General features: G+C 39.3%; 1 protein-coding gene across 3 annotated transcripts in view; it reads right to left on the bottom strand.

Moving 5' to 3' along the window:
- NLRC4 (NLR family CARD domain containing 4) overlaps positions 1-15361 on the bottom strand; it is a 46037-nt gene that overhangs the window by 17482 nt on the left and 13194 nt on the right. For 2 of the 3 annotated variants that reach the window (XM_027113436.1, XM_027113434.1), the window contains exons 3-8: positions 14681-14941; positions 11821-13815; positions 6439-6531; positions 6117-6287; positions 3784-3876; positions 2493-2660 (exon numbers count right to left, since the gene is read on the bottom strand). In XM_027113436.1, the coding sequence (XP_026969237.1) occupies positions 2493-2660; positions 3784-3876; positions 6117-6287; positions 6439-6531; positions 11821-13815; positions 14681-14941 (2781 nt within the window). The remainder of the gene's footprint in view (positions 1-2492; positions 2661-3783; positions 3877-6116; positions 6288-6438; positions 6532-11820; positions 13816-14680; positions 14942-15361) is intronic. The other variant, XM_027113435.1, reaches the window with a different exon arrangement.

Raw genomic sequence — 15361 nt, 5'->3', positions numbered from 1 at the left:
ACAGCAAGATCCTTTTTGACCCACCTCCTAGAGAAATGGAAATAAAAACAAAAATAAACACATGGGACCTAATGAAACTTAAAAGCTTTTGTACAGCAAAGGAAGCCATAAACAAGATGAAGAGACGACGCTCAGAATGGGAGAAAATATTTGCAAATGAAGCAACTGACGAAGGATTAATCTCCAAAATTTACAAGAAGCTCATGCAGCTCAATATCAAAAAAACAAACAACCCAATCCAAATATGGGCAGAGGATCTAAATAGACCTCTCTTCAAAGAAGATATACAGATTGCCAACAAACACTTGAAAGGATGCTCAACATCACTAATCATTAGAGAAATGCAAATCAAAACTAGAATGAGGTATCATCTCACATGAGTCAGAATGGCCATCATCAAAATATCTAGAAACAATAAATGCTGGAGAGGGTGTGGAGAAAAGGAAACCCTCTTGCACTGTGGGTGGGAATGTAAATTGATAGAGCCACTATGGAGAACAGTATGGAGTTTCCTTAAAAAATTAAAAATAGAACTACCATACAACCGCAATCCTGCTACTGGGCATATCCCCTGATAAAACCGTAATTCAAAAAGAGTCATGTACCACAATGTTCATTGCAGCTCTATTTACAATAGCCAGGACATGGAAGCAACCTAAGTGTCCATGGACAGATGAATGCATAAAGGAGATGTGGCACATATATACAATGGAATATTACTCAGCCATAAAAGGAAGCAAAATTGAGTTATTTGTAGTGAGGTTGATGGACCTAGAGACTGTCATACAGAGTGAAGTAAGTCAGAAAGAGAAATCAGATACTGTATGCTAGCATATATATATGGAATCTAAAAAAAAAAAAAAAAAAGGTTCCAAAGAACCTGTGGGCAGGAGAGGAATAAAGACGCAGACATAGAGAATGGACCTGAGGACCTGGGGAGGGGGAAGGGGTAAGCTGGGACAAAGTGAGAGAGTGGCATGGACATATATACACTACCAAATGTAAAATGGGTAGCAAGTGGGAAGAAGCTGCATAACACAGGGAGATCAGCTCAGTGCTTTGTGACCACCTAGAGGGGTGGGATAGGGAGGGTGGGAGGGAGACGCAAGAGGGAGGATATGGGGATATATGTATACGTATAGCTGATTCACTTTGTTATAAAGCAGAAACTAATACACCATTGTAAAGCAATTATACTCCAATAAAGATGTTAAAAAAAAACCCTTTGGGCAGCGTAAGGACTTAAAGACATACGTATCTCTAAGAGAGAACGTTTTTAAGAGGGGTGTTAGTCTTTAATGGGTAGAGTTTCAGCCAGGGAGAATGAAAAAGTTCTGGAGATGGTTGGTGATGGTGGTTGCATAAGAATGTGAATGCCACAAAACTGTAGACTTAAAAATGGTTAAAATGGTAAGTTTTATGTTATATATACTACGAATATATTCTAGAAAATCCATGAGGGAAATGAAGGCAGTCAAGGCTGTTTTCACTAGTCCTTTGCCTCAGGTAATATGGTAGTCTGCCTTCAAGTTGGCTCCAATAATTCTCATCTCCTAGTATGCACTCCTCTGTGTTGTCCCCTCCCACAGTGGATTGGGCTGACCTGGGTAACCCATAGGACACAGCAGTGGTGACCAGAAATGGTCTTCCAAGGCTAGGTCATAAAAGATACTGCAACTTCTAATTGGTTCTCCCTTGGATTTCTTGCTCTGGAGGAAGTGAGCTGCCATGTTATGAGGACATGCAAGCAGTCTATGGAGAGGTCCAGGCATGAGAAACTAAGGCCTCCAGCCAACAGCCAGCATTAACCTGCCAACCAAATGAGGAGCCACCTTGGAAGCAGGTCTCCAGTAGTCCCAGTCATGACAGCCTAAGCCAGAACCACCCAGCTAAGCTGCTTCCAAATTCCTGACCCACCAAAACGTGAGATAATGTTTATAGTTGTTTTAAGCCACTAAGTTTTGGGGTAATCTTACACAGACATTGATAACTAATACAGAGAGCGTTCAGACCCTTCATCAACTGCCTGAAACTATTGTCTTCAGTCATTTATGTATCTCTGTTTGTTCCTGGATTATATCACAGCTACTTAAAGATATTCCATGACCCCATTTACATAAAGTTGCACTTACCTTTACATGTTTTGAATACCCAACAAGTGACGTAAAAATATTTCCCAAGATTGGAAGGGCATTGCTGAATTTCAGACAGTTAAGACTAGAAGAGCAATTCCTAACACAATACACCTTGTCAGATAACGTGAATGTTTTTCCTTTTAACATTGTTAGGTGAAATGCTTAAAAACCTGAAGGCAGGCCAGTGTTTTCAATCATTTTACTCCTTAACATGTATGAACCCTCTTTCAATATATTTATATAAAAAAGAGGAGGCAAATAAATAAATAAAGATGCTAACTAACTAAATAGAGCAAGCCAACTGAAGAACTTTGTGAGGGCTAACTTCTTTTCTCTTGGTTCCGTGCGTATACCTACCTAGAATTCTAACCTCTGCATCTGTGAGTCTCCAGTTTCTCAGCCCAAGCTTGATGAGCTGTGGGGCCCCCTTCAGTTGCTCCAGCAGCCTGTCCAAGCTGACTCGTTCATCACTGCACCAGGGCAGCATCAGCACATTTAGCTGTTCCAAGATGTGCAGCCTGTCAACTTGAAGAACCAGAGAGCAGTTCAGGAATTGGATCCATCTCAAAATGGATGTGGGAGAAGGAATGATTTTTATCTCTGCAGGCTGCTCAATGTGCAATAAGGATCTACTTGGGATTTTTGTTAACATTTTTACGGGAAGTGTTCAAGAATATACAAACATACAGAACAGTATAATGAAATTATATGTACTAATAAGCCAACTTTCAACAAACTCTGAATCATGGACAACCTTGCTTCATCGTCATCAAATTCCTTCCCTTCTATATTATTTTGAAGCAAATCTCAGACAGTTAAGTATCAGGTTTTTTAATTCTAACATAATCACAGTAGCATTATCACACCTTAAAAATCTTATCACTGGGACTTCCCTTGGTGGCGCAGTGGTTAAGAATCCTCCTGCTGGTGCAGGGGACGCAGGTTCAAGCCCTGGTCCGGGAGGATCCCACATGCCGTGGAGCAGCTGGGCCTGTGCTCCACAACTACTGAGCCTGTGCTCTAGAGCTCGTGAACCACAACTGCTGAGCCCACGTGCTACAACTACTGAAGCCTGTGCTCCGCAACAAGAAAAGCCACTGCAGTGAGAAGCCCGCACACCACAACAAAGCGTGGCCCCCACTCGCTGCAGCTAGAGAAAGCCCACGCACAGCAACGAAGACCCAACACAGCCAAAAATAAATTAATTAAAAAAAAATCTTATCAGTAACTTAAGCAGATATGTCTTGAATATCACTCTCAGACACTAGCTCACTAGAAGGAGACAAGCAGGTGGGAGTCTCAGGTGCAGTGAGTATGGGAAAACTGGTAACTCAAAAACCATGGGCCTGTATTCCTCAAGGGCAGTTTAAGGAAGGGCTAAATGACTTACTTAAGGTCCATCTAGTAAGGCATATGTGGATAAAAGACTATTTGAGTACCTGATAATGATGACTATTTGAGTATTTGATTTTGGCTAAGTTGTCAATTCGTTTTGGTTTTTTTTTTTTTTTTTTTTTTTGGCCACACAGTGCTGCATGTGGGATCTTAGTTCCCTGACCAGGAATTGAATCTGCACCGCCCCCTGCAGTGCAAGTGCAGAGTCTTAGCCACTGGACTACCAGTGAAGTCCCTAAATTGTCATTCTTACTTAGTTCATGAAGAGCTTCATTTCCATCCTTTTCCAGATGATTTTCAGATAAATCAAGAATGCTCAGTTTGGCCAAGTTGTGAAGATTCTGAGCTGCAAAAAAAATTTTTTTAATCCAAAACAACAAGACTTTCAGGGAACTATAAATGCATTTTTAAAAATCCTTAGAAGAATTCTGAGTCCCTGTTTTCTTTGTTGATAGTATACAAACCATTATTTGACTTGATTAATTAATTTATTTCAAAAAGTATCTGGATAGGTTTAACCCCCAATTGCCACGACTGTGACTAGTGCACAGATATTTCCTTGTTCTAAGTTCTGACTAAAAAAATTGAGTTCACAAAAAGCCTAAAGCATCCGGGAATATAGTTTTTATGTCACTTTAGTAAAGTCACTCCATTTCTCTAAGCCTCAGTGTCTTCATCTTTAGAATAAGGAAGGTGAACTAAATAAACTGTGAGGGTGCTTACAATTCTAAAATGCCCTATCATGAAGGAAAAACAAAGGAACAAAAACCAGATGAGATGAGATGTTCTTTGTGTACTCAGTTTAGATGATTTTGTTAATGTCATAGTGGTGATACTAATTATAAAAACTTAGAAATTAAAAAAAGACAGATGAGGGGCTTCCCTGGTGGCACAGTGGTTGAGAGTCCACCTGCCGATGCAGGGGACACGGGTTCGTGCCCCGGTCCGGGAAGATCTCACATGCCACGGAGCGGCTAGGCCCGTGAGCCATGGCCGCTGAGCCTGCGCGTCCGGAGCCTGTGCTCCACAACGGGAGAGGCCACAACAGTGAGAGGCCTGCGTACTGCAAAAAAAAAAAAAAAAAGATGAGAAAAATAGAAAACAAATAGCAAAATGACTGATGGAAATCTAGTCCTATAAATAATTACATTAAATGTAAATGGATTAAACACTCCAGTTAAAGAGATTAATAAGACTAGATTTTTTTTTTTAAAGCAAGACCCAACTCCATCTACAAGACGTGTATTTTAATGACAAAGACATGAATATACTGAGGTTAAAATTTGGAAAACTATATTACATGTAAACATTAATCATAAAATGCTATCACTCTAGCTGATCACTGCTTAATTCTTTTCATTTCAGATATTTATCATGGTTGTTTAATCTAGTTGAAGTTTTTCCTATCAAGAATAATGAGAAAAATCTCCTTTAAAAAATAGTCAATTTTTTAATGAATATATACTCTTGTTATAATATTAGCTATTATTTATTTATTTATTTATTTTGTGGTACGCGGGCCTCACTGTTGTGGCTTCTCCCGTTGCGGAGCACAGGCTCCGGACGCACAGGCTCAGCGGCCATGGCTCCTGGGTCCAGCTGCTCTGCGGCATGTGGGATCTTCCCAGACCGGGGCACGAGCCCGTGTCCCCTGCATCGGCAGGCGGACTCTCAACCACTGCGCCACCAGGGAAGCCCACTATTATTAATTTTAAGCAATCATATGACCCTTTTTCTTACAATAAAATATCTTCTGGGATTTGGTTTAAAATAAAAAACCTGCAGAACTCCTCTTAAAAAGGGTACAGCTGCTATTTTAAGTTCTAAGCCTTTCTCGCTGCAGAGCAAGTAGAGAAGTAAAGTAGTATGGTCATCCTTCTCATGCTTTCCGTTGTTTATCTGGCCTTTTCTAATCCTGGGTTTCTCTAGCTTTTGGTTTATGTTGGCATATAAATAGTTTCCTTAGGAAACTTTACAGACTCCTAGCAGTTGTGTATTCTGTTTTTAAAAGGCTAGACCATCTTTTTTACCAAAATCTAAATTAAAAAATAATCTGAATCGAACATATCTAGTTTATCCTTAAATATGCAAAGGTTTCTCCATACTTGGTATATGCACACTTTAAGAACTCAAAAGACTCAACTCATATTGATGCACATTAACTCCTTCTTTACAGGGCAGTAGGTAAGCTTTGGAAAGCCTGAAAACATTTAAGGAAATCCTTCTCTCTCTGCTTCTCAATCACTTCTTTATCCATTCATCCAAATCTTTATTAAGCAGTTATTATATAACAGAATATGTGCCAAGCTTCAAGCACCTATTTCTTATTTTCTTCCTCTTTACCTTTTCTTAAAATGACAACATCTTCAATTATCCTGAAATTCTCTCCTATTATTTATCCATAATAAATTTTCATTCCAGTCATGAAGAAGGTCATTAAAAACAAGTTAGATATTACCTAGAAGTCTTTATTATCTTTTCCAGTTTCCCTAAAAATTAAATTTCCATTTGAGAGACTTAGCATGCCTTAGTATGAAAATATCGCGTGTTTTCTTACACTATTTTCATAATGCAGGCAGCAGTTACCTAGGGTTTTCACAGCATTTCCTGACAGGCAGCAGGAGACTAATTGGATTTCTTTAAGGTCACAGGGTTCAGCTGACAGAGACTTGACTATGTAATCCATTCCCTCCCCTATATCAGACAAGTGGGTCAAACGAAGTAAACACATCTTTTTCAGATTTGTCAGACCTTCAGCTGCAAAAAAAAAGGAAAGGAAATGCATTAAGTCACCAAGTACATAAAGGCATCCTTGCCTTGTATAGACACAGCCAGTGTTAAAGCATCTTAGCTGTTCTTATTATCAAACTTGTATTAGTAAATATATTAGAGAAAACAAAAATCTGACCTAGTTTTATAGCATCTTCTTCATTCATCTTAATATTATCCAGTATGAGCGTCATAAGGTTCTTCAAATTACCTAAGCTGTCAGTCAGACCACCTGCCAAAGAAAAGGGATTGGACTATGTTCAGCTGTCATTTACTATATTTCTATTACCAATCAAAAGATTTTAGTTGTCACTATGGGCAAGAAATGCTCATGAAATTGACACAAAAATATATTTTTTTGGTGAGAGATGGAGATCTTCCTTAGCTAAAAACATGTTTTAAAAATATAATGGAATTACAATGGAAAACAATAACAGAAAGATAACTGGGAAATCTCCAAACAGTTGGATGTTAAACAACGCACTTCTAAACAAGCATGGATCAAACAGGAAGTCTCAAGGAAAATTAGATAATATTTTGAAAAATACAGAAATTAAAATATATCAAAATCTCCAGTTAACACTTACTTAAAGGGAGGTTTAGAGCATTGAATGCTTATATTAGAAATAAGGAAAGTTTTCAAATCAACAACCTAAGCTTACTACTTCAGAAACTAGAGAGAGAAGAGCAAAATAAACCCAATGCAAGACAAAGCAATAAAATAATAAAGATAAGGGCAGAAATCAATCACAAATCACAAACAGAAACAATAGGGAAAAATCAATGGAAATTAAAAGTTATATCTTTAAAAAGATCAATAAAATTGATAAATTTCTAGCAAGACTGACAAAGAGAAAATGAGGAATAACAAATTACCAATATCAGAAATGAAAGGGAAGATATCATTACAGAAATCACAGATGTTAAAAGGATAAAGAATAATATGAACAAATCTACATGCATAAATTTGACAACATAGACAAAATTGCACAATTTCTTGAAAGGCACAAACTAGTAAAATTTACCCAACATTACATAAGTAATCTGAATAGTCCTGTATAACTAAGGAAATTGAATTTGTAGTTTAAAATTTTCCAAAAAAGAAAGTTGCAGGCACAGATAATTTGACTTGAAAATTCTACCAAACTTTCAAAGAAGAAATAACACCAATTCTACACAATCATTTCCAGGAAACAGAAATACAGACAACACTTCCCAACTCATTTTATGACACTACCATTAACCAATCTGAAACCCAGACTAAGGGAATAAAACAAAAGAAAACTTCAAACCAATATCACTTATGAAATCCTCAACAAAATATTACCAAGGAGTCCAGCCATATATAAAAAGAATATTATACTACCACCAAGTGAGCTTCATACAGGGAATGCAGGACTGTGTTGATATTTGGAAATCAGTCCATGTACTTCACTATATTAACAGTCTAAGGAAGAAAAACTACATGATCATATAAATTGATACAGCAAAAATTGTTGATACAATCCAATAGCCATTCATGATAAAAATCCTCAGCAACCTAGGAATAGAAGGAAACTTCCCCAACCTGATAAAAGGCACCTTCAAAAAAACTACAGTTAGCATCACACTTCATGGTGAAAGTCTGAATGCTTACTCCCTAGGATCAGGAACAAGGGAGGATGTTCACTTTCACCTCTCCTTTTCAACACTATACTGCAAGTCATAATCAGTGCAGTAAGGCAAGAAAATGAAATAAAAGGAATACAGGGACTTCCCTGGTGGCGCAGTGGTTAAGAATCTGCCTGCCAATGCAGGGGACATGGGTTCGATCCCTGGTCTGGGAAGATCCCACATGCTGCAGAGCAACTAAACCTGTGCACCACAACTACTGAGCCTGCACTCTAGAGCCCGCCTGTGCACCTAGAACCTGTGCTCTGCAACAAGAGAAGCCATCGCAATGAGAAGTCTGCACACCACAACCAACAGTAGCTCCTGCTCGCTGCAACTAGAGAAAGCCCGCGCGCAGCAACAAAGACCCAACGCAGCCAAAGATAACGAAATAAATTTATTTAAAAAAATGAATAAATAAAAGGAATACAAAATTGGAAAGGAAGAAATGAAAATAATCTTTTTGGAAGGGACATGAAATAAGTTTATCAAAGGTATAGAGTACAAGATCAACACACAAAAATCAACTGTATTTCTGTAGTAGCAATAAATAATTGGTAACCAAATTTTTTTAAATTACCATTTTTAAATTACCATTTTTTAAATTACCAAATGAATGAAACAGGTATAAATCTAAAAAACATATACACAGTCAACATGATGAAAAGTACAAAATGGTGAAAAAAGAAATCAAGGAAAATCTAAACAAATGGAAAGAGAAACCATGGTCATAGATTCAACATAATAACAATGTCAATTCTCCCTAAATTGTTCTATAGATTTAACGTAATTCCAACCAAGATCCCAAGAAGAGTTTTTGACGATATAAACAATGTGATTCTTGGGAATTTCCTGGCAGTCCAATGGTTAGGACTCTGTGATTTCACTGCTAAGGGCTCAGGTTCAATCCCTGGTTGGGGAACTAAGATCCCACAGGCCGTGCGATGCAGCCAAAAAAAAAAAAACAAAAAAAAATGTGATTCTAAAATTTATATGGAAGGACAAAGGAACTAGAATATTTTAAAATTATATTGAAAAAGAAGAAGAAAGTTGGAGAAATAACACTACCCAATTTTATGACTTACTATAAAGTAAAAGTTACTAAGACAATGTAGTATTTGCAAGGGATAGACAAGGGTATTGACAAATGAAAGATCAATGGAAAATAGTATCCAGAAATACACTCATACAACTATAGCCAAAAAATTTGGGCAAAGATATAAAGGCTATTCAAACATGAAAGAATAGTCATTTCAATAAACAGAACAACTGGATATCCATAGGGAAGAAAAATGAACCTTGATCTAAACTTCACACCTTACACAAATGTTAACTCAAAATGGATCATAGATCTAAATGTAAAACATAAAACTTTAAAAGAAAATATAGGAAAAAAATCATCATGACCTGGGGTTATGCGAAGAGTTCTTAGACATGACACCAAAAGCATGATTTATAAAGAAAAAAAATGGACAGCAACAAAATGTAAAACTTTTGTTCTATGAAAGACACTGTTAAAGAATGAAAAGACTAGCTACAGATTGGGAGAAAATATTTTCAAATCACTTATCTCACAAAGGACTTGTATCATGAATATATTTTTAAAAAAACATGTAAAACTCAACATTAAGAAAACAAATTGACCCAATTAAAAATGGGTAGGAACTTCCCTGTTGGTCCAGTGGGTAAGACTCCATGCTCCCAATGCAGGGGGCCCAGGTTCGATCCCTGGTCAGGGAACTAGATCCTGCATGCATGCCACAACTAAGAGTCCACAAGCCACAACTAAGAAGTCTGCATGCTGCAACTAAGAGCCTGCATGCCACAACTAAAGATCCCACATGCCACAACGAAGATCTCACGTGCTGCAACTAAGACCTGGCACAGCCAAAATAAAAATATAAATAAATACTTTTTAAAAACTGGGTAAAAACTTGAAGAGACATTTCACTAAGTTGCAAACAAGCACATGAAGAATTTTCAACTTTTATTAGCCAACTCTGATGATATAACACCATACACAGAGTTCCAGTTGCTCCACATCCTCATCAGCACTTGGTATTGTCTGTTTTTTTTTTTTCTTATTGTAAAATGACAAAAAGAAAAACAGAAATAATACTAAATGCTTAGCATTAAGTGAGAATGCAGAGCAACTAAAATTCTCATGTATTGCTACTGAAAATGTAAAATGTACAAAGTGGAAAATAGTTTGGAAGTTTCCTAAAAAGTTAAACAAGCACTTGTCATATGGCTCAGCAACGCTAATCCTACATATTTACCCAAGTGAATTGAAAACTTATTTTCACATTAAAAACTTTCATAAGAATGTTTATAGTAGTTCTATCTATAATTGCCCAAACTGGAAATAACCGACATGTCTTTCAGTAGTGACTAGATTCTAGCTATAAGAAAAAATAAGTGCTGATTGCAAACTCAAATGTCAAAGAGGGCCAGGGAGATGATGTTATTATAAGAAGTAGAACAGATGGGCTTTGTGCCCAACTGGAGATTATGTGTCTTTCCAAAGAGTGTAGGAGCAGATCATGAAGCTCTAGCCAGTTGTTACCAACTGCAGTTGTCAAATCTATAATTTTCAAGAGGAATGAGAAACCTGTATTTTCACATGATATTTCCCAATTTCAAAATGGTGGCATCTCCTTTAGGGAGAAGAGTCATAGCTAGGGGAGAGAGAACGGAAGGAGACTTTTCATCATGGATTGTTTTATAAATTGGACCATGTAAATATATTACTCAAAAAATAAATTTAAAATATTAAGAACAAAATATTGGCAAACATTAAAAAGAAAATTTTTAATTATATGTAGGTCAAATTCAGCATGTAAGTGACCGGTTTGCAATATCAGCACAAACAAATGGCCATCAAGAGAAGATGGTAAAGCCTCCTAACACAGAACGCAGTCTAATAAAGTCTGAGTGACTATCCAGAATCTTATAGAAGGTCTTCCTGCATTGAGTAGGAGGTTGCAAAGCTTATCTGTACAAAAGGTTCTAGATTCTTAAAATGATAGAAAATGTCCTCTACAGGGTGACAAGTGAGGCAGAGCCTAATGGGAAGCCACTTGTGGATGAAAATGAATATCAGATTACAGTCACATAGAACAAGGCTCCTGCCGGCCCATAGCTTCACAGAACTCAGCAGCCCCTGCTCTGGGCAACAGGACTGATCTACACAGGTGTGGCTGGACTACACAGGTAAGGGAGACACTCACCTTTAGTGTTATTGTGAATCTGGGGAAAACTCCCCTTTACCCAGAAAGATTGACCCCACATGTATGTGTCTGAAGTCTGGAATTTCTTCATGTTCGACAAAAACTGTTCCCAAAATCTTCCTTCAAAATGAATGATATTTGGGGTGGGGCTGGGGCTGGATGTGCTGCAATTTCCTAGATGAGAATCTAGTGACACAGTTAGCCACCAGCTTCTGCAGGTGATTAGTTTATGGTGGGATTTCCTCCCAGACTTCAAAGAAGGAGGGGTGCTACTTGGCAGGAAAGCAGTGAATGTTGGGTTAAGACAGAGATGCTGACAAGAGGGAGGGTTCACAGAAGACAAGCTTAACCTACTGTATACAAACACAGACAAACATACAAACACACACTTTACCATATATATACTACATAGCTATTCAGTCAGACTACAGAGCTTCAGCTCTGGGAATCCTTCCTAGGGCCTCCCAATCTGACAGCCTTCCCCTGACATGGAAGTCTCTCCCAAGCCCTTCCACTTCCCTTCCAAGTCCTGACACTAGTAGAAACTATTAGAAAATTTCAAGCAAAACAAATAATATCTAATATTTCCACAGTAACTAGCCGGGTTTAATTATAGCTTAAACTGCTAATGTTTACAATACCTGGTAGCTGTTGAGTCTCTAGGTTGTGAATACTTAAGGTGTGCAGGTTTGTCACAGATGTGATATGCCGCTCGTCTTCTAAGGTGAGGGGACTGGCTTCCACTATGATGGAGTGAATGTCCTTAAAGGTGCTGAGGACCGAACTGAGGCTTCCAGCCATGCCGGCACATCTCTTAATGTACAACCTGAGGCTTTTAGCAGAGCTGAATATTTTCCCTAGGTATGTGATATCTTGCTTATTCAACTTGCAGAAATCCCGGAGTGTAACCTCCAATGTCTTGAATTCCTGCTTCCAGTTGAAGAACAAAGACACAGCCCTGCTGGGAATGTAGGTTCCTGAGGACTCTTGCATGTGGACCCTGCTTGCGTCTTCTGTGGTCTTATCCTGAGAAGCCACAGCTCCCCCGTACAGGTCTAGTTTAACAAAGTCCAGAGCACTTGCACAATTAGGCAAGTTTTCAAAGAAGTCAAATAAGTAATCAGGGATGTTCTCTGAGTTGATATGTAGGCTTTTACCATGAAAGAAAGCTTCAAATTCTTCTCTCAGGTTTGATGTGGATATACTCTCACAGAATAAATTGATGCCACACTCTGTAAAGGAGTTGATGTTTATGGCTTTCAGAATTTCTTGCACAGTGGTGCTTTTCACATTTTGCATAGATTCCTGCCTCCAGAGAGGCCTCTTGGTGACTAAAAGCCCACCGAGGCTGCCATGTTGATACACTGATGCCAGGTGTTTCAGAACAGTCCGGGTGGCTTCGGCAGATGACCCACACGTATACAGGAGCAGGTTGCTGTACTTGGATGTAATGTCTGAAATGGAAACCATTTTCTGCAAGTGACCATTCCCCTTGGTCACCTCTGCTGGCTCTTCAGACGTCAATAAACTGCTGAGTCTGCGTCCTGCTGTGTACTCCTGGAATGATTTATGAAAGAACTTATACTTCGGCTTGAACCGTTGAGCTGTGTATTTACAGAGGAGTCCCGTTGTCAGCAGAACATCCTCGTTCACACTGGACAAGTCATCCGGTTCAAAATCAAACCTGTGGGAGAACACGCCCTCCAGAGCCAGGTCTCCACAGTGGTCCAGGCTCCGAGTGACCTCACTTGGAGCCACCCCTTTACGTTTGTGCTTGTTTTTATTTACTAGCAGATCGTAGAAAGCACAGAACAGTGTGGTTTGTGTGTTAGAGTGGAACTCACTTTTCCCCATCTGGATTGCACAAGTGATGACCACAAAGAGAGGGGTCTTCATCAGATTCCTCAAGCACCTGGATTTCTGAATTTGGAGCAACAAGCCTTCAGCGAGCTCCTTTATCAGCACTTCCCGGATGAGAGCCTGGGCACTGTCCTCGGTCATGTCCCCCACCTCAGCAATCAGCGCACCAAACTGCCTGATGTACCTCAGGCACTCCGTGGTGGTGGTGACGATGACCATATTCTTGAAGCGGTGGTTTTCCTTTATTAGGGCTTCGATTTCTGGGCAGTTCTGGGCCTTGAATTCATTGTAGCCATCAAGGAGAAAAAGAACCCTCTGCCGTAGCTTCAGTAGCATGGCCATGAAAGTCTGCTTCCTGATTGTGTCAGGTATATCCAAGAGTTGGTCACACAGGGTTTTGAAGAGTCCACCCTGGGCCCTGCTCAGACGGAGAAATAAAACTAATTTGAACTTGGTCAGAGCCTGGCACTCTCCAGAGGCCCAGAGCATGGCAATTCGCTGCAGCAAAGTGGACTTCCCTTTGCCTGGTTCCCCTTCGATGATGCAGGGGCTCTGAAGAGTGTCCAGCAGGCCACTCAGGGTCAGCTGCTCCAGACGGTGATGGTGTTGGTCCTTCCTCCATAGAACCGGTTCTGTGAAGGTGCTTTTCAAATTAAAAATAATGTCAATATCTTCACCCAGTGGATAGTAGTTCAGAAAAGATGGGGTATGGTATAAGTCCTTTAAATCCTGAGCCAAACCATCTAAGTCTTCTTCTGACATCTGATAAAAAAGACCTGTTAGAGAAGAGGTGAAATTGAAGAGGATCCAATTCTGTGTCTCCCCAGAACCTAGAGTTCAGGAGGAGGAAGGAGGAGTGAGGCTGAGAATCTTCCCTTGGTGACTTTGTTTTCCTTCCCCAGTTCTGAGCTGGCAGAAAGGGTTCCAAATATTTACTCCTGCTTTTCCCTGTTACCCTTTACCCTACTTGCCCTTTTGCCTTGTGTTTCTTCCTTTCCACCACCAAATTTTGTAGCAGCAGATTGGAAAGGAGAGGAGCCAGAGTTTGGGTTAAGGAAAGTGCATGAGAATAGTGGGGACATGGTTGAGAATGATGGTCAGGGGTAACTTTCAGCCAATCAAGCCTTAACCTTGATTAAAATCTGTCAGGAAAGAATTGACTAATTTAAAGAAAGAAAAACTAAATTAATATTTCATGAAAAGCAGAATCATGCTTCTTTAGTCAGTCAGGCTCTCTTTACCATGGTGCTTGGATTACAGAGTAGGTAGTCTGGGGGCCACTTGTCCACAGATGGTCCTCATCAGACTAAGGAATGTTGACAACTACTACTGCCTACTGCCTTGGCTTCTTAAGTGCCTTCACTGTCCAGTTGGATTCTGAAGTCAGCCTGTGCTAAATCATTTATTCCCTTACCCTGGAGTTACTTATTTGGCTTCACCATCAAGTGACCTAGTGGAAGTTTTTTGTTTTGTTTTGTTTTCCTGAGAGTGTCTGAGCTTTTCCTCAACATAACCAAAGCCCAATGCCCAGTGATATGAGAGCATTGGAGGGAGGAGAGCAGAGGTTCTGTCATGGGGATTATGGATCTTCTTCATGATTTATTCTATTTGTAGAACAACTAAAAGAAAACTAATACTTACTAAGTCCATGCAAGTCCTGAAACAGAGGATAGTTCCACTTTTCAAGGGATTTAAGGAACAGGTTACAGGCTTCTGAACCCTTCTTCAAAATCATGTGAATGATCCCTCTCGCAGCATCCTGCTCGACCTTCTCACAGCAAATGATGTTTACTTCATTGTCATTCAGAACATTCCATACAAATAGCTCATCCAAAATTTGCTTTATAACAGTCATTCCCATCCTTCGAATGAGAATTTGACTGTTCTCCTTTATGAAATCCACTGAGGGGATGGGGGAGAAATATACATATTTATTCATTTATACAAAATGTGCATATCAGCATTATGTTGCCAGGGCATTAGGTTCATGCTTTTTTTTTTTCCCCTTTGGACCTATCTTGAGTTATGGAGATGCCAAATGCTTGAATTTCAGGCCCTCAAGAAAAGCTGTAAAGACCCTCATTCCTGACCCCAGAGTCCTTGGTGAGCAAGACGTTTTTTCTTTGATAACAAAGTAAAGTGAGCAATCTTGTCCTTGATATAAAAGCATCCCCACTAAGGTAATAGGGGTAAGACGATGCGCTTTCAAGTAGGGAGACTGGCGTACGATCTGCCATTACCATCTGTGTAACCTTGGCAAGTTGCTAAACCTCTTTGAGCCTATTTCAATGCTGTGCTGATAAATGTTGAACACACTGCCTC

The sequence above is a fragment of the Aethalodelphis obliquidens genome, unplaced genomic scaffold (genome assembly GCF_003676395.1).
Source record: "Aethalodelphis obliquidens isolate GAN/ISIS:26980383/991018 unplaced genomic scaffold, ASM367639v1 scaffold12, whole genome shotgun sequence".
Lineage (NCBI taxonomy): Eukaryota > Metazoa > Chordata > Mammalia > Artiodactyla > Delphinidae > Aethalodelphis > Aethalodelphis obliquidens.
The sequence above is the reverse complement of the archived record's forward strand: the minus strand, read 5'-3'. Positions and strand labels throughout refer to the sequence as shown.